Source organism: Phyllobates terribilis, unplaced genomic scaffold, assembly GCF_046119375.1.
Source record: "Phyllobates terribilis strain yellow unplaced genomic scaffold, ASM4611937v1 Scaffold_35__1_contigs__length_13245226, whole genome shotgun sequence".
In the NCBI taxonomy this organism is placed as follows: domain Eukaryota; kingdom Metazoa; phylum Chordata; class Amphibia; order Anura; family Dendrobatidae; genus Phyllobates; species Phyllobates terribilis.
The window spans coordinates 4,537,033-4,556,742 of record NW_027362795.1 but is presented as its reverse complement, the minus strand read 5'-3'; the positions used below and the strand labels follow the sequence as shown (position 1 = coordinate 4,556,742).

Genomic DNA, 19,710 nt, shown 5'->3' with positions numbered 1-19,710 from the left:
CATGTGCGGCTCCGCTCCGTACACCTCGTACATGCACGGCTCCGCTCCGTGCACCTAGTACATGTGCGGCTCCGCTCCGTACACCTCGTACACTCGTGCCTCCGCTCCGTACATCTCGTACACACACGGATCTGCTCCGTACACCTCGTAAACACGCGGCTCCGCTCCGTACATCTCGTAAACACGCGGCTCCGCTCCGTACTCCTCGTACACACGCGGCTCCGCCCCGTACATCTCGTACACACGTGCGGCTCTGCTCCGTACACCTCGTACACATGTGGCTCCGCTCTGTACACCTCGTACACACGCGGCTCCACTCCGTACACCTCGTACACACTCGGCTCCGCTCCGTACACCTCGTACACGCGCGGCTCCGCTCCGTACACCTCGTACACGCGTGGCTCCGTACACCTCGTACACGTGCGGCTCCGCTCCGTACACCTCGTACACGCGCGGCTCTGCTCCGTACACCTCGTACACGCGCAGCTCTGCTCCGTACACCTCGTACACACACGGCTCCGCTCCGTACACCTCGTAAACACACGGCTCTGCTCCGTACACCTCGTACACACACGGCTCCGCTCCGTACACCTCGTACACACGCGGCTCCGCTCCGTACACCTTGTACACACACGGCTCCGCTTCGTACACCTCGTACACACGCGGCTCTGCTCCGTACACCTCGTACACACGCGACTCTGCTACATCCACACTGTAAACCCCTCCTGACCCCACACATAAACTTCAGCTCATCCAGCACCATGACAACCAGCACAGCAGAGTCCTGCATCCACTGAGGCTCCTGATCATGTGACCCCTGACTCCTCCCCTCCTGTGACCTCATCACAGCTCCTGTGCGCACAGAGCAGCCATATATGTGGTGGCGGCTCTGCAGGTGGAGGTATGTGGAGACCCCCATTACTGGGCGCAGGGGGTATTAACCCCTTCAGCACCGAGACTCTTTTGGGGTCTTGTGTTGCCCCTTTATAAGAATCATAAGGTCTTTGTTCTGTTTCCTGTAATAGATAAATACGACCCAACTATGGAGACAGGAAGGGAGGAAACGTATTGTTCTCATAGTACAGGACCCCTTTACTGGCCCCACAGTGTAATGCCCCCATTATGCCCCTTATGCAGGATGTTGATGCCCCCACACAGTGTAATGCCCCCATTATGCCCCTTATGCAGGATGTATGATGCCCCCACACAGTGTAATGCCCCCATTATGCCCCTTATACAGGATGTATGATGCCCCCACACAGTATAATGCCCCCATTATGCCCGTTATGCAGTTTGTATGATGCCCCCACACAGTGTAATGCCCCCATTATGCCCCTTATGCAGGATGTATGATGCCCCCACACAGTGTAATGCCCCTTATGCAGGATGTATGATGCCCCCACACAGTGTAATGTCCCCGTTATGTCCCTTATGCAGTATGTATGATGCCCCCCACACAGTGTAATGCCCCCATTATGCCCCTTATGCAGTGTGTATGATGCCCCCCACACAGTATAATGTTCCCATAGTACCACCTGAGGTTTTACAGTTGGAATAATCCCTCTGGAGTTGGTTTTCCCTTTGCCTGCTCCCCTACATGTAGACCCTCGAGCATGTATACATGCATGTAGGGGAGCAGGCCTTACTAGATATCGAGGCTTTGTACAGTAATATACCGCATGAGGATGGTATCAGAGGAGTAAGACGTTTCTTGAAATCGAGATCAATAGAGTGTAGCAGACATAATGACTTCATGGAGGATCTTCTAAAATTCACTCTTACTCATAACTCCTTTGTTTTTGACAGGAAGTACTTCCACCAGCTCAGGGGTACTGCGATGGGTAGCCTCTGTGCCCCCTCATATGCTAACTTATCCCTGGACTGGTGGGAGGAATCCACAATATTCAGGGATGATGATAAGTGATGGCATCCATATATTGGGGTATGGTACAAATATCTTGATGACATTTTTATCACCTGGTCAGGGACGAGTGAACAATCTTTTGAATTTGTCGGGGAACTCAACATCAATAGAGTGGGCCTGAGATTTACATCTGAATTTATTATAATAATAATTTTTATTTTTATAGCGACAACATATTCCACAGCACTTTACAATTTTAGGGGGGACTTATACAGACAATACAGACTTTACAGAATAAGCATAACTCAGAAATTAAAAGGAGTGAGGGCCCTGCTCACAAGCTTACAGTCTGTAAGGAAATAGGGGAGACACAAAAGGTAAAATGTACATATATTGTATAATACAGCCTTAATATACTAAATAGGGTAAGTACATAACACCACATGAACTGGTCGCCAGCCAGTATGTGCCAGTATTTTTGAAGAAAATTTTAATATGGGCCAAACTGGGACAGTTAGATAAGTGTGTTGAGGTGATAGGCCAATCTAAAGAAATGGGTTTTTACGGCACGCTTAAAACTGTGAGTATTGGGAATTAATCAAATTGTCCTGGGTAATGCATTCCAAAGAATTGGTGCAGCATGCGAGAAAACTTGGAGACGGGAGTGAGAGGTCCAGATTATGGAAGATTTTAGTTTTAAGTCATTAGCAGAACGGAGGGCACGGGTAGGGTGATAGACTAACACGAGGGAGGTGATGTAGGGCGGTGCAGAATCGTCAAGAGCTTTGTGGGTAAGAGCAATAAGTTTATATTGAACTCTGTATTGGATGGGCAATCAGTGCAATGACTGGCACAGGGAAGAGGCATTGTTGTATCGGTTGGTGAGGAATATGACCCTGACTGCTGCGTTCAGGACGGATTGGAGAGGGGAATGTTTAGAAAGAGGGAGACCGATAAGTAAAGAGTTGCAATAGTCCAGACGAGAATGAATAAGAGCTACAGTAAGAGTTTTTACAGAGTCAAAGGTAAGAAAATTTCTGATTCTAGAGATGTTTTGGAGGTGTAGATGACACGAGCGAGCGATTTGATGTGAGGAGTGAAGGAAAGATCTGAATCAAGTATGACCCCAAGACAGCGGGCATTTTGCTGGCGAGTAATGATGGAGCCACAAACGGAGATGGCAATATTGGGCATAGGTAGGTTAGTGGAGGGAGGAAATACGAGTAGTTCAGTTTTTGACAGATTCAATTTTAGATAGAGGGAGGACATAGTATTAGAGACAGCGGAAAGACAATCACTGGTATTTTGTAATAATGCAGGGGTGATGTCCGAAGAAGAGGTGTATAATTGGGTGTCATCAGCATAGAGATGGTACTAAAAACCGAATCTGCTGATTGTTTGTCCAATAGGAGCGGAATATAAGGAGAAAAGAAGGGGGCCTAAGACTGATCATTGAGGAACCACGACAATAAGGGGAAGGGGAGAGGAAGAGGAGCCAGCAAAAGACACAGTGAAGGAGCAGGCAGAGAGGTAGATCCACAGTGTCGAATGCTGCAGAGAGATCCAGGAGAATCAGCAGGGAGTAGTGACCATTAGATTTGGCTGTTAGTAGATCATTAGACATTTTAGTGAGTGCAGTTTCAGTAGAATGTAAAGAGCGGAAACCAGATTGTAAAGGGTCAAGAAGGGAGTTATCTGAGAGATAGCAGATTAGACAGCAGTGGACCAGTCATTCCAGGAGTTTAGAGATAAAGGGAAGATTGGAAATAGGTCTGTAGTTAGCAGCACAGTTCTGGTCGAGGGATGTTTATTTAAGTAATGGATGTATGCTGGCGTGTTTAACCCCTTTATGACCCAGGGCATATTAGTACGTATCTGTGCCCTGGGCCTGATGCGTATTAATACACCCTGGCGATTTCGCCCACACACAAGCGGTGCGGGCGAGATCGCCACCGGGTGTCAGCTGATTGTTACAGCTGACACCCAGTGCTATGTGCAGGGAGCAGCCCCGCACCGCTCCCGGCACATTAACCTCCAAAATGCGATCGAAATCAATCGCAGCATTCCGGTGGCAAGAGGAGGTAAGCTCGATACTTACCTTGTCTGCCGGCGTCCAGCAGCATCGGAGTCCGGTCCCGGATGTTGCCATGGTGACCCGACGTCATCATGACAACATCTGGGACACCAGGAGGCAGGAAGTTGCTTTGGTCATGCACAGTGCACGACCAAAGTAACTTCTCCCTGTGCAGCGCTGACAGACTGCATGGCATAGGGAGCTGCTGCTCTCTATGCCATGCAGCCGATCAGGCTGCAAAAAGTGAAAATCCCATAGTGGGACAATGTGTAAAAGTAATAAAAATGTCAGAAAAAATTAAATTAAAAATATATATATATATATATTGTACCCATAAAAAAATAATCTTATGAAAAAAAAAATAAACCAATAAAAGTACACATATTTGGTATCGCCGCGTCCGGAACGACCTGACCTATAAAACTGTCCTGCTAGTTAACCCTTTTAGTGAACACGATAAAAAAAAAGCAAAAAAACGAAACATAAAACCATGCTTTATCATCATACCGCCAAACAAAAAATGGAATAAAACGCGATCAAAAAGACAAATGTAAATGACTGTCGGCCGAAATATGGAAAAATTATAGCTCTCAAAATATGGCGATGTAAAAACTAGTCTGCAAAAAAATGTGTCTTTTAAGTGTGTGACAGCTGTCAATCATAAAAACCCGTTATGAATCTGGCATCACTGTAATTGCACCGACCCGAATAATAAAGTCGTCTAATCACTTATACCGCACGAGGAACGGTGTAAAATATAAACTTTAGGGTTAGGGTTGTGCTAGGGTTAGGGTTGGGGTTGGGCTAGGGTTGGGGTTGGGCTAGGGTTAGGCTAGAGTTAGGGTTGGGCTAAGGTTAGGGTTGGGGCTGGGATTTTTTCAGAAGTAGAAAAAAAAAATGACGATAAGGTGACTAATGTTGAACGCAAGTGCTCGCTACTTGAGTTTGCATCGGGTGCTCGGGTGACATGCTCGAGTCTCCGTCCCAAATGTTTTGCAGCTGTTATACAGCCAAAAAAACCTTGCGGGGATTGCCATGCACCAGCGATCCCCGCATGTTTTTTTTTTGGTGTCTAATAACCGTGAAGCATACGGGGCGGGGACACGAGCATGTCACTCGAGCACCCGCGATACATGGTGCATATCTGAGCACCCGATGCAAACTCAAATAGCGAGCACTTGCACTCAAGACTAATGACAACTTATTAATATGATGACCTAATGTTATCAAATTCTGTGTCGTACCTCTGGGTTCAAAATGTTCACTATACCCCTTGATAAAATCCTTGAGGTGTGTAGTTTCCAAAATGGGGTCACTTGTGGGGGGTTTCCACTACTTAGGCACATCAGGGGCTCTCCAAACGCAACATGGCATCCGCTCTCGATTCCAGACAATTTTGCATTCAAAAAGTCACACAGTGCTCCTTCCCTTCTGAACTCTGCCGTGCGCCCAAACACTGTATTTTCCCCACATATGGGGTATTGGCTTACTCAGGAAAAATTGCACAACAGTTTTTGGGGTCCATTTTCCCCTCTTACCCTTGTGAAAATAAAAAAATTGGGGCTAAAACATAATTTTTGTGGTAAAAGTTAGATTTTTTTATTTTCACGGCTCCATGTTATAAACTTCTGTAAAACACTTTGGGGTTCAGGATGCTCACCACACATCTAGATAAGTTCCCTGAGGGGTCTAGTTTCCAAAATGGTGTCACTTGTGGGGGGTTTCCACTGTTTAGGCACATCAGGGGCTCTCCAAACACAACATGGTGTCTGCTAATTATTCAAGCAAATTTTACATTCAAAAAGTCAAATAGCGCTCCTTCCCTTCTGAACCCTGCCGCGCGCCCAAACAGTGGTTTTCCCGCACATATGGAGTATCGGCTTACTCAGGAGAAATTGCACAACAAATTGCATAGTGCAATTTCTCCTGTTACCCTTATGAAAATGCAAAATTGGGAGCTGAAAAACATTTTTGCTGAAAAAATGTGAACATTTTATTTTTACGGTTCAATGTTATAAACTTCTGTGAAGCACCTGGGTGTTCAAGTTGCTCACCACACATCTAGATAGGTTCCCTAAGGGGTATAGTTTCCAAAATGGGTTCACTTGTGGGGGGTTTCCACTGTTTAGGCACATCAGGAGCTCTCCAAACGTAACATGGTGTCCGCTAATTATTCAAGCAAATTTTACATTCAAAAAGTCAAATGGCGCTCCTTCCCTTCCGAGCCCTGCTGTGTTCTCAAACAGTGTTTTTTCCTCACTTATGGGGTATCTGCGTGCTCAGAGGAAATTTCACCACAAATTTTGGGGTCCATTTTTTTCTGTTACCCCTGCGAAAACAAAAAAATTTGGGTCTAAAGTAACATTTTTGTGAAAAAAGTTAAATGTTAATTTTTTTCTTCCACATTCCAAAAATTCCTGTGAAGAACCTGAAGGGTTTTTAAACTTCTTGAATGTGGTTTTGAGCACCTTGAGGGGTGCAGTTTTTAGAATGGTGTCACTCTTGGGTATTTTCTGTCATAAAAGCCCTTCAAAGTCACTTCAAATGTGATGTGGTCCCTAAAAAAAATGGTTTTGTAAATTTTGTTGTAAAAATGAGAAATCGCTGGTCAACTTTTAACCCTTATAGCTCCTTACTAGAAAAAAAATTTGGTTCCAAAATTGCGCTGATCTAAAGTAGACATGTGGGAAATTTTATTTATTAACTATTTTGTGTAACATATCCCTCTGATTTAAGGGCATAAAAATTAAAATTTTGAAAACTAGTTAGGTGAGTGGTGGCAGCTGGAGAAAGGGACTGAAGGAGATGTGAAGGAATAGGGTCACTGGTGCAGGTGGTAGAGCGAGAGGAAGCAAGGAGCCTTGTCACTTCTTCTTCCGTTACTGTTTCGAAGTCAGAAAATGAGCAAGATACAATGTGGGAGGGAGGAGCATGCATAACATGTGGGGATTGAGAAAAAAATTTCCTGTCGGATATGGTCAATTTTTTCTTTGAAATAATTGGCGAGATCGTCAGTGCTGAGGTCGGTGGTTGGGGCCTGTGCTTATTGATTAAGGAGAGAGTGAAAAGTGTCAAACAGGTGTTTAGGATTATTGGACCATGAGATGATTAGGTTGTCAAAGTAGGTTTGTTTGGATAGGTGAAGGGCGGCTTTATAGGTTTTAAGCATAAATTTATAATGGAGGAAATCTTCGGCCAGACAAGATTTTGTCCACAGCCGTTCGGCACACCTGGAGCACCACTGGAAAAAATGTGCTTGCAGCGTGTTCCAGGGTTGTCGCCGTCTGTGCCGAGTTGTTCTCTGTGTAGGAGGTGTGCCTTCATCCAGGGCGCATTGCAATGTTTCGTTATAATGCTTCAGTGCAGAGTCAGGGCATGAGAGGGAGGAGATTGGGGCCAATGATCATTGCAACGTTTTCATAAATTTCTGGGTGTTAATGGCATGTATATTTCTATAAGTGTGGAAAGTAGGGGTGTCTTGAGCAGGGTGACAGTTCTTGACAGAGAATGAGAGAAGGTTGTGATCAGAGAGTGGAAGAGGAGAGTTAGTAATGTCATGTATTGAACAGAGCTGGGCGAAGATCAGGTCAAAGAGTATTTCCATCTTTATGTGTAGGAGAATTAGTAAGCTGTGAAAGGTCGAAGGAGGAAGTTAGCGATAAAAGATGAGCGGCAGATAGGGAGAGGGAATCGCTAATTGGGATGTTAAAGTCTCCCATGATGGGGGTGGGGAAGATCCCAATGTTCCTCAGGATCATCAGGTAGATGGAGAGAAGGTGTCATGAGATTTCCCCTATGATGTGTGGACGGCTGTAAAGGTCATGTCTTCAGTTCTGTTTTATCCACCATTATTATGTTTTATACTTGTGTAATGAGAACGGTGGAGATGACAGGATTAGAGCTGATCATAGATGGGACTTCTCCATCTGTCTGTGACTTTTACAATATTTGTTTCAGGGTGAAGATCTGACCCATATTAATACTACAGAGACATATGTGAGGGGTGATGAGCGGTGTAAAGAGGAGATTCCTACATATGACCACCCAGGTGAGTAGTAACCACTAAATGCAGAGAAGTCACAGATTCTTCTCAGTCCCCATCTGTGGCTGCTTTATCGGTTGTGTAGTCCGGCCATATCACAATCGTGTGATCACCATTTTGCCGCTAGACCACAACATTCTCCTCCGTCTGAAAATATTCAAATTTCTTTGTGTAATTGTGAAAGCCCTTTTCTATAGACCTTACAACCTGGAGGATCCACCAACCCCCTGGGATTAGGAGATGCTGACCGTTACCTGCTCAGATCTGCAAACTATAAAGACAAATGATCGCGTATGTAGAATGTGCTGACAAGTTAGAAAATCACTTGAAGAAAAATATTATGATGGGCCTGTAAGAGAAAGCGGAGGGTAATGATGCTGTTGGCTTCCTAGATCCCTGATATCTTATTGGATGAATCTACCTTCTCTCCCTTCTGTGCTGCTGAATGTGCCCATATGGTCCCTACAAGACCAGGTCCAGTCTTTCTGACCAAAGATCACTTTTATTATCGACATTAAATGTGCGGTGAGGGCCAAGTGTGAATTTCTGTACAATAACAGCAGAGTTTCCCTTTATCCTGACTTTTCAATTTCTTTTAAAACCAACTAACTTCAAACAGGATTGTGATAAACTATACAGAAAACATTACACCTGTGCCATGATATATCTCTAAGCTGTGCGTGGCTGATGGCTGTAATATACATTTATTCACGCCTGCAGGAGATGTGTTGGCATGGCTCGAGCCCTGGTTTCATGGATTCACTCCACGTCATAAATTCCATTATGTTTTCAATCCTAAGGAATTCAGATCACTGCACAATCTCTCCTGAAATGGGGAGCACTAATACTTTCTCTACTCTTCTGGTCAGGACTCATAGTTGCTCCAATGGTCCACCATAAATGAGTGCAAGTCCAGTTTAGTGTTGGATTTCTCCCTTCATACATACGTTGTTGTTGGGGATGTTACATGTTTTTATATTCTTTCTTTTTTTTACAAGTTCATTCTGTATGATAGTTTCATTGTGGTTGGATCAGCCGGCCTCACTTATGTGACTCTATAACTCCCTGGTCGTCTTTCAAAAAGATCTCCATTATCTCTTCCAAATGCCCGAGATCTAAATTTAAGATGCCTCATCTCTGCAGTATTATATAAAAGTTCACTTTAAATGTCTAATATTTCTTCTTGACACTCATCTGACAGAAAATATTGTCCCTTACGATAGTTTAGATTGTAGTTACTCATTTTTCCCTGATGAAGACTGTTCAGTTTGATCATTTCAGTAGATGTTTTATTGTCTGTAGTCACAGTTTTTGACTTCAGTAATCCTCTGATTTAACCTCTTCCTGCAGCCAGTATTATGTTTCTAATCAGACCCATTTTTCAAATCTGACGTGTGTCACTTTATGTGGTGATAACTTTGGAATTCTTCACAAAGGATAATAGAAAACAAATGGACCTTACAAATTATTTTCCAACTTCTCTTGAATCTGACAATCCCCTATATACGGTTGTACACTACTATCTGGGCACATGGCAGGTTAAGAAGGGAAGAAGCGCCATTAAGCTATTAGGAATGCAGATTTTGCTGGAATAGTTTGCAGACACAATGTATTGGGGGAGCTGGTCTTGGTCACCTGGAAGCTCAAAAGATGGTTACCACGAACAGGCTTGTCACTATCTACCTTTTTTACAGATTTCACAAATTACTTTGCTCATCGCCGTTTAACCCCTCTACATGGATCTGAACTTACACAGAGACCCCTAGGCTTGGGCCACGGTGTTACCTGCTATTCTGTGGAGTGAGATGGGAAGAAGAACAGTCAGGTAGCCGGGTCAGAGCCAGGAGAGCAGAGAAAGTACAAAATCAGAAGACATAAGAGTAGTCAGTAAACGGGTCGGGGCCACAACAGGAAACAAATACACAAGCCGGGAGCTGAGCACAGATGACTGAACCAGAGGAGAACAAGGCTGGATCTGGCAGCTTCCGGCAATATGCTTCCAGCTTTAGTAGGGTGCGGTGCTCTCCAAATGGCTGAAGCAGGGAGCAGATTACTCCAGCTGGACAGCACGCACACCCATACTGACACCCTGGATGGTACTACTGGTCCCAGGCTCCCTAATCTTAGTGGCTGGACAGAACCTGCGCCTTTTACTCCATATTTGGGAGGCAGAATGAACAAACAGTTGAACACCACGCTCCACTGGTTCATCCTATGAGATTTTCTATTAGATGGTCATTGTCCTGGTGAATAAGTGAATTGTTTAATATAACTTGCCTTTTTTACAGTCAGTTTAAGTAGAAATGTTCAAATATATAAAATTCAAGGATTTTTTATTAAAAAATAATAATTGGTTTTCTTCTTGGCAGATGTCCGTACCAGGAGATCAGAGGGACAGCTGACACCTTCAATTTTCAAATCAGATAATTTTGAGATCTCACAGGATACAATTGAAATGAATGACATTACTCCAGATATACCATCATCCCTTCACAGCAGACCTCAATCATCTGATCCTATGAAACAGGTCCTGTCTTCTCATTCATTACCGACTACTAAGGAAAATCAAAGTCACAAAATAAGCATTAAAAAACAAACTGCTCCTAATGCAAAGAAGCCATTTTCACATTCAGGATATGGAAATAGTTTTCCTCTCAAAAAGTCTTTTCTTAAAAATCAAAAAATTCACACAGCAGAGAAAAGATTTTCTTGCTCCAAGTGTGGGAGATGTTTTAATCAGAAATCAAGTCTTGTTAGGCACCAGATAACTCACACAGGAGAGAAGCCATTTTCCTGTTCAGAATGTGGGAAATGTTTTACAGAGAAATCAACTCTTATCAAACATCAGAGAACTCACACAGGGGAGAAGCCTTTTCCATGTTCAGAATGTAGAAAATGTTTTAACCAAAAATCATATCTTAATATACATCAGAGAACTCACACAGTGGAGAAGCCATTTTCATGTGCAGAATCTGGGAAATGTTTTGCAAAGAAATCAAATCTTTTCCAACATCAGAGAACTCACACAGGGGAGAAGCCTTTTCCATGTTCAGAATGTGGAAAATGTTTTACAGAGAAATCAACTCTTATCAACCATCAGAGAACTCACACAGGAGAGAAGCCATTTTCATGTTCAGAATGTGGGAAATATTTTACTGTGAAATCAAATCTTATCAAACATCAGAAAACTCACACAGGGGAGAAGCCTTTTCCATGTTCAGAATGTGGAAAATGTTTTAACCAGAAATCTAGTTTTCTTAAGCACCAGACAACCCACACGGGGGCAAAGGCTTTTTCATGTTCAGATTGTGGGAAATGTTTTGTACAGAAAGCGCATTTTGATAACCACCAGAGAACCCACACAGGGAAGAATGCCGCAGCTACGCCCAACTAGTCTCTGTACAGACAAGAAAGACCCTAGCTGCACAACTAGAAACGCCACCACAGACCTAACTCCCTAATAAGTCGTTGAGGAGTTTCTCATACCTCCTTAGGAATCAGAGGGGAGGCTGCAACACATTGTCAACAAGGGGAAAGGAAAGTATGAAGTAAAATACGAAGACCCTGAATGAGAAACAAAAACTCATTAATATAGGGCAAAGAAGGCAAGCTAAGGAGAACCAAAAATAAAAGGAACAAGTATAATCTCCCAGAAACCTAACATTGTTTGAATGAAAAGGTACTGGGAGGGAAAGCAAACTGACCGGGAGGATAGTTTCACCTTTGTGGTGAAACTTACAAAATTCATCCTCACCAACTGTATATGTAAAACCCGTCCATTTATAATGACCACGGACAAGATAAAGATTCCCAACTCACATCAGGACCACAAGATCCCAGGTACTTTCAGCTGCATCACAATGAACTTAATTATATGTTCCAAATGTCCAACTGGGGGTCTGTATGTAGGGGAGACAGGGCAAAAACTAAAAACAAGGATGAATTCTTATCACCACACAAAAAAAGAAAAGAAAGAATAGACCTACTTGTGTCCACACATATTTACGGCCACAACTGCTTATCCCTTTCCCATACTGATAGTTCTGCTTCACGTCACTTGTCTTATTTATTGCACTATTCCTGTGCCCTGTTGTGCATAAATATGTGACTCTTCAGATTTTTGTGTTATACTATATCTGATGAAGGACCTGAGTAGTCTCGAAAGCTTACTGACTAATGGCTAACTGAAAAGATGGTATCAACCACTGAGGACTTGCAAATTTTAATATTTTTCTCCATACAGCAATTTTAAGATCTCTCCACAGGTGTTCAATGGGATTTAGATACGGATTCATTGCTGGTCAGAACTGTCCAGAACTTTGTTTCCATCCATTTTCTGGGTGCTTCTTGAATTATGTTTGGGGTCATTGTCATGCTGAAAGACCCATGACCTAGGACGCAAACCCAGCTTTCTGACACTAGGCACTACATTGTGCCCCAAAATCCTTTGCTAATCTTCAGATTTCATGATGCCTTGCACACAGTTAAGGTACCTAGTGCCAGAGGCAGCAAAACAACCCAAAACATCTTTGAAGGGCCACCATATTTGACTGTATGTGTTGTAAATTTATTGATTATGTTGCGCACCTTGGACAGAGGAACATCCGGATCTCTAAAGATGGACTTATAACCTTGAAATTATTGATATTTTTCAACAATTTTGGTTTTCAAGTCCTCAGACTCATGCGAAGATTGAATCAACTTCTCCCTTTTTTATCTGGTTTTAGTTGTGATTTTCATATTGCCCACACCTACTATTTGCGACAATTGTGTTTGAACAAGCTTCACATGATTGAAACAAAGTTGTTTACCCACAATTTTGGCAAGGTGTCAACAATTTTGTCCGACCTATTTTATGTGGTTTTGTGTGAAATTATGTTCAAGTTGCCTTTTTTTTCTGTGTTTTCTTGTGTTGTTCCAATACACACAAAGGAAATAAGCGTGTATAACAAAACATGTAATTGCAATAATTTTCTGGGAGAATTACTTCATTTTCTGGAACAATTTCAAGGGATCCAACACTTTTCACCATGACTTGTTTTTGTTGCCTTTTTAATTTGTTGCAGCATATCATCCTTTTCATGTTCAGCTACAGTGGTGGCCAAAAGTATTGGCACCCCTGCAATTCTGTCAGATAATACTCAGTTTCTTCCTGAAAATGATTGCAATCACATTCTTTGGTCTTATTATCTTCATTTAATTTGCTTGCAAGGAAAAAACACAAAAGAGAATGAAGCAAAAATGAAATCATTGATCATTTCACACAAAACTCCAAAAATGGGCCAGACAAAAGTATTGGCACCCTCAGCCTAATACTTGGTTGCACAACCTTTAGCTAAAATAACTGCGAACAACCGCTTCCGGTAACCATCAATGAGTTTCTTACAATGCTCTGCTGGAATTGTAGACCATTCTTCTTTGGCAAACTGCTCCAGGTCCCTGATATTTGAAGGGTGCCTTCTCCAAACTGCCATTTTGAGATCTCTCCACAGGTGTTCTATGGGATTCAGGTCTGGACTCATTGCTGGCCACCTTAGAAGTCTCCAGTGCTTTCTCTCAAACCATTTTATAGTGCTTTTGGAAGTGTGTTTTGGGTCATTGTCCTGCTAGAAGACCCATGACCTCTGAGGGAGACCTAGCTTTCTCACACTGGCCCCTACATTATGCTTCAAAATTTGTTGGTAGTCTTCAGACTTCATAATGCCATGCACATGGTCAAGCAGTCCAGTGCCAGAGGCAGCAAAGCAACCCCAAAACATCAGGGAACCTCCGCCATGTTTGACTGTAGGGACCGTGTTCTTTTCTTTGAATGCCTCTTTTTTTTTCCTTTACACTCTATGTTGATGCTTTTTCCCAAAAAGCTCGACTTTTGTCTCATCTGACCATAGAACATTCTTCCAAAACGTTTTAGGCTTTCTCAGGTAAGTTTTGGCAAACTCCAGCCTGGCTTTCTTATGTCTCGGGGTAAGAAGTGGGGTCTTCCTGGGTATCCTACCATACAGTCTCCCTTTTCATTCAGACGCCGACGGATAGTACGGGTTGACACTGTTGTACCCTCGGACTGCAGGGCAGCTTGAACTTGTTTGGATGTTAGTCGAGGTTCTTTATCCACCATCCGCACAATCTTGCGTTGAAATCTCTCGTCAATTTTTCTTTTCCATCCACATCTAGGGAGGTTAAATACTTGAAGAAAGAAATACGACCATATCAACCCAAAATAATAATAAAATTTAACTTTTATTCATAAATAGTATAAAAAGTTACTTCATAATCAATATAGGGCACAGTACAAGAATACATAAAAACACATATCATGTATGATGACCATCTCATTGAAGGGACGATCCAGTCCACATGTAATAGGCTCCGAGGCACCACAGCAAAAAAGCATATATATAGTCCTTCATATAACAGACCAATAAATAGGATTATCAAATGACCACAGTTCATAACCTATACTGTCAGGGTGCCATATACCTAGGCTAAGATATACCTTCATCATATCAAATGCCACATAAGGGACACTAGTAATAGCCACTATAGCACCATTATAATCGAGGTATAACAGCTAGAATGGTTCAGTTAATAGAGTTATGTTGACAGGGTGTATACCAAGCGAGTATAAAGATAGGTGAGTAAAAAACAAGTGCTGCGTTATGTAGGGGAGAATTACCTGGGCCACAAGCTGTGATGTCAGGGCACCCTCACGTGGACCGCTCGTCCACCCCAACGCACGTTTCGGCGTTTGCCTTCTTCAGGGGGTGTCAACTTCCTCTAGGGGCGTGTATATTTAAATGTTGTGTTGGCCAATCGAGTGAAGGGGGTGGACCCGCAGTAATGCGCGCAGCGTCCCCGCTACCAAGCAACCGGTGGCGCGGGCGTCATGCAAGGGATCACGTGATGGTCACATGGACCCAAGCGATACAGGTCCTTGCATAGAGACGCCAGGCGGCACGGGGTACTCAGAAAGCGGCGACACTCGCGCGTAAGGTCCTTAAACCTCCCATAGTCAGGAACCATAGCAAGAGGTATAAGCTCAATTAAATGACATATATACTTCCACTACCACCACATAGATATATAGGTAGATCGTATAATAGAGACAGTATCCCAACCAAATGAATTAACAATATGGCAATCTGCATACAATATATCATCACATCAAGTAGTATATATAACAATATGACAAAATGCCTATACAGATCATGTTCAATCCCATATATATATAGAGAGAGGAATGTGGAAAAATCATATTGTCCTAGCATTAATATATAGTAGGTGGAATATCAAAAGATAACATCCTATATATCACCATGATTAAATCAAGGGGGACAATATCTAATGTAGGGGTAGCGAACTTCTCAGATATAACTTCCATTTAAACCAATTAACATATAAGGATCTTCAAACGCGAAAGGAAGATCCACAATATATATACACTGCAGTAGTCGTTCCCGGATGAAATAGATTATTCAGTATATTCTTATTCACATATTCATCCATATGATATCAGCCATAATGAAGAGACAACACGCCAGAGGAAGTAAACTGCAAACGGATGATGAAGAATACTAAAAATAATAATAAAAAAATTTTAAAATCATAAAAACCACAACAAAATATGTGACAGGGGAGAGATTAAAGAAAGGGAGCGAAGCTGAGATTCTCATTCAGTCCATTGGGATGTACAGTATTTAATCGCCAAATCCATCTAGATTCGAGCTGAGCCAAGCTTTGGCTCAGTTTACCTCCACGAATACCAACTCTTAACGCATCTATCCCACGAACCCTCAGGAGGGAGCTATCGCAGTCATGATGGAGTTTAAAATGTTTAGGTATAGTCCTGAGTGTGGAGGGATCCGCGCAGTCGATCGCCGCCAATATCCCCAATACATGTTCTCTTATTCTCACTTTGAGTTGGCGCGTTGTTAGGCCAACATAAATAAGCCCACAGGGGCAAGTAGCATAATAAATAACAAAGCGTGAGATACATGTAATGCGGCTCCTTATTTCATAGGTTTTCGTGCCAGCTGCATTGGAGAAAATATTGGTTCTATCCATATTGGGGCAAGCGACGCATCGACCGCACGGAAAACTACCACATTCAGGACCCGATGCACCAAAAATTGTAGACATGCCAGACACAGTTTGGTAGTGACTATGTACAAGATAGTCACGGAGATTCTTGGAGCGGCGTACAGTAATGGGTGAGCGATCAGGAAGGATTTTTGACAATACCGGATCTATCAGGAGGATGGGCCAAGCTTGAGTCAAGCATTTCCTCATCCGTCCGAATTGTCCATGGTAGTTTGTTATAAATCTAGGTTTGTCATTGATCTTAGGATTTCTTTGCAAATAAAGCAAATCGTACCTATTCGAATATTTAGCGTGATGGTACGCTCTTTTAACCACCCGTTTACTGTAGCCCCTCTCATAGAATCTCTTCTTCATGTCCTTGGACTGTCTAACAAAATCTTCATCACTGGAACAAAGTCTGCGGAGACCCAGAAATTGCCCAGTGGGTACAGATCGAACCATCCACGGGGGATGGGAGGACGATGCGTGGAGCAACATATTCTTGGAGGTATACTTTCTATAGATGTTTGTTTGTATCAAATTATTATGATCCCTTGTAAGGGTAACATCAAGAAAGTTCACTGTGTCAATATCCCAATTGAAAGTAATATAGATATTCATCTCATTAGTGTTGAGGAGTTGCACAAATGTTTGCAAGTCCTCAACCGAACCCTGCCAGATCAGCAGGATATCGTCAATGTAGCGCGTCCAAAAAGGGACGCGATCCATTGACGCCCGCCGATCCGGCAGGGAGAGGCCCCTCTCCCACAGCCCCAGGAACAAATTAGCATAGGCCGGCGCAAAAGATGCACCCATTGCAGTACCCTGGAGCTGTAGGTAGAAGGACCCCTTAAAAGTGAAAAAGTTGTGGGTAAGGGAAAATTCCAAGAGGCACATCACCAAGTCGACAATATCTCTCGGTAGATTAGAGGTATTGAGGAAAAAAGCGCAAGCTCTTAGACCATCCACATGCTTGATATTAGTATAAAGTGATTCCACATCACCCGTCACAAGAATCATTTCTGGGTCCAAATACAATCCATCAACTTTCTTAAGTAGATCACATGTATCTAAAAGAAATTCTTTATTGGTCTGTTATATGAAGGACTATATATATGCTTTTTTGCTGTGGTGCCTCGGAGCCTATTACATGTGGACTGGATCGTCCCTTCAGTGAGATGGTCATCATACATGATATGTGTTTTTCTGTATTCTTGTACTGTGCCCTATATTGATTATGAAGTAACTTTTTATACTATTTATGAATATAAGTTAAATGTTATTATTATTTTGGGTTGATATGGTCGTATTTATTTCTTCAAGTATTTATCTATGTCGAACGACTTAACCTATATTCCTACCATTAGGTGCTAGCCATTGAGCAGTATATATATTATCTTTAATATTCACCAATTGAGAAACTTATATTGGATCTAGGGAGGTTAGCCACAGTGCCATGGGCTTTAAACTTCTTGATGACACTGCGCTTGGAAGACACAGGAACATTCAGGTCTTTGGAGATGGACTTGTAGCGTTGAGATTGCTCATGCTTCCTCACAATTTGGTTTCTCAAGTCCTCAGACAGTTCTTTGGTCTTCTTTCTTTTCTCCATGCTCAATGTGGTACACACAAGGACACAGGACAGACGTTGAGTCAACTTTAATCCATGTTAACTGGCTGCAAGTGTGATTTAGTTATTGCCAACACCTGTTAGGTGCCACAGGTAAGTTACAGGTGCTGTTAATTACACGAATTAGAGAAGCATCACATGATTTTTCAAACAGTGCCAATACTTTTGTCCACCCCCTTTTTTAGGTTTGGTGTGGAATTATATCCAATTTGGCTTTAGGACAATTCTTTTTGTGTTTTTTCATTGAAGACAAATTAAATGAAGATAATAATACCAAAGAATTTGTGATTTCAATCATTTTCAGGAAGAAACTGAGTATTATCTGACAGAATTGCAGGGGTGCCAATACTTTTGGCCACCACTGTATATTAGGAAGCTTGTAGCAAAGTCCAATTAGCAGCTTTCCATTATTGCCATTTCCATGTACATCTACCCATACTGGTTTTAAAATGCAGAGGGCCAAAATGAAAAACTTGGACAAAGTTGTGGACCAACCAGTATACAGAATAATGGGCCCCACATAGTCCTCCATACAGAATAATGGGCCCCACATAGTCCTGCATACAGTATGATTGGCCTCACATAACTTTCCATACAGTATAATGGGCCCCACATAACTTTCCATACAGTATAATGGGCCCAACATAACTTTCCATACAGTACAATGAGCCCCACATAGCTTTCCATACAGTATAATGGGCCTCACATAGTCCTCCATGCAAAATAATGGCCCCACATAGGTGTGGTGGTTCTGGTGTCGTGGGTCAAATATAATCACCAAGAGTTGGGCATGTGTGCAGTACATTGTCGAAGCTCCCCCCCATATCGTCATTGAGCTTGAGGTCTTAAGTTGGTTTTAACGAAAATACCCCTCTACCTATTTTTCTTTCCTATCCATTTCAATGTAGTCTAACCCTCTGTTTGTCACCCAGTCATGGCTTTCACCCAGCCAGCTTTCTGTAATGCCCACCACGTCGTAATCTGTGGCTGACCTAAGAGACTCTGATTCATTCATTTTGTTTTCAAGACTTCTTGCATTTGCCTGCAGACATTTAATACTATTAACACATTTATTACTGCTACTCGCCTCCTTACTTTCCTTGAATGTCTCACTCTCTGTCTACTCTACCCCCTTATTTGCACAGCTACCTTCCCTCCCCCCAGATCCTAGGTTGAAAGCTCCTCCATCCATCTGACCATTTTTTCCCCCAGCACATCTGCATTCTCCCCATTGAGGTGCAGCCTGTCCCTATCGTAAAGCCTGTAGCCGACAGAGAAGTCAGCTCAGTTCTCCATGAACCTAAGCTCTTTCTTCCTGACAATTATCTCAAGTTCCCGCTGACTTTTTAGTGACGTAGTGGAATCAGCAGTATTTCTGAAGACACCACCTGTACTTCAGCTTCTCTCCTAATTCCCTGTAATCATTTTTAAAGACCTTTCACCTCCCTCTAACTTTGTCATTGGTACCAATGTGTACAATGACTGCTAGGTTTTCCCCAGCCCCACCCAATAATCTGTCTATCTGATCGCCTGAAGATCCCCCTGTTAGGGGCACACAAAATGTGTGTGTTCTCGTCTTAAGTTGTCTGCCGCCAAACTGTATATAGGATCTATACGGTTGGAGAAATCACAAATGAAAACTGAGTAGTGTCTCAAATAGGCTTTTTATAGGAAATATCAAGGACCTTTCCACACATTACCTCATTGCCTTATCTCATAATTATGGCTGACATCTGTCGCTAATGGGTCATTATTTTAATATGTAAACAATTAAGTCAAGCTGACTCTCAATTAAATCAGTTAAGTCTGTCTTGCAAGTAAGGTTCAAAGGTCAATCAGTATAGTCACTTATCTTTTATTATTCTGTAATTTCCCTAAAAGAAATAAAGATCATTAGCAAGCTCTTATTATCAGATTAATATGTTAGTCAATAATCATTAGGGATTTTCCATAATTCCATGTTCCACGTAGTATGTGGATGTTTGATCATTATGAGGTTATTGGTGCAATGTGGTACGGGCAGG

The 19,710-nt window shown here is 42.5% G+C and overlaps 1 protein-coding gene and 1 pseudogene across 1 annotated transcript; one reads left to right on the top strand and one right to left on the bottom strand.

The window, feature by feature from the left end:
• Window positions 1-4,013, bottom strand: part of LOC141182695 (uncharacterized) — a 172,020-nt pseudogene extending 168,007 nt beyond the window's left edge.
• A 3,880-nt stretch (window positions 4,014-7,893) lies between these two features.
• LOC141182603 (uncharacterized) lies at window positions 7,894-17,186 on the top strand. Its single transcript, XM_073660765.1, has 2 exons — window positions 7,894-7,986; window positions 10,350-17,186. Exon 2 carries the CDS (start codon window positions 10,436-10,438, stop codon window positions 11,372-11,374), a length of 939 nt encoding a protein of 312 aa, XP_073516866.1. The 5' UTR covers window positions 7,894-7,986; window positions 10,350-10,435; the 3' UTR covers window positions 11,375-17,186.
• The last annotated feature ends 2,524 nt before the right edge of the window (window positions 17,187-19,710 follow it).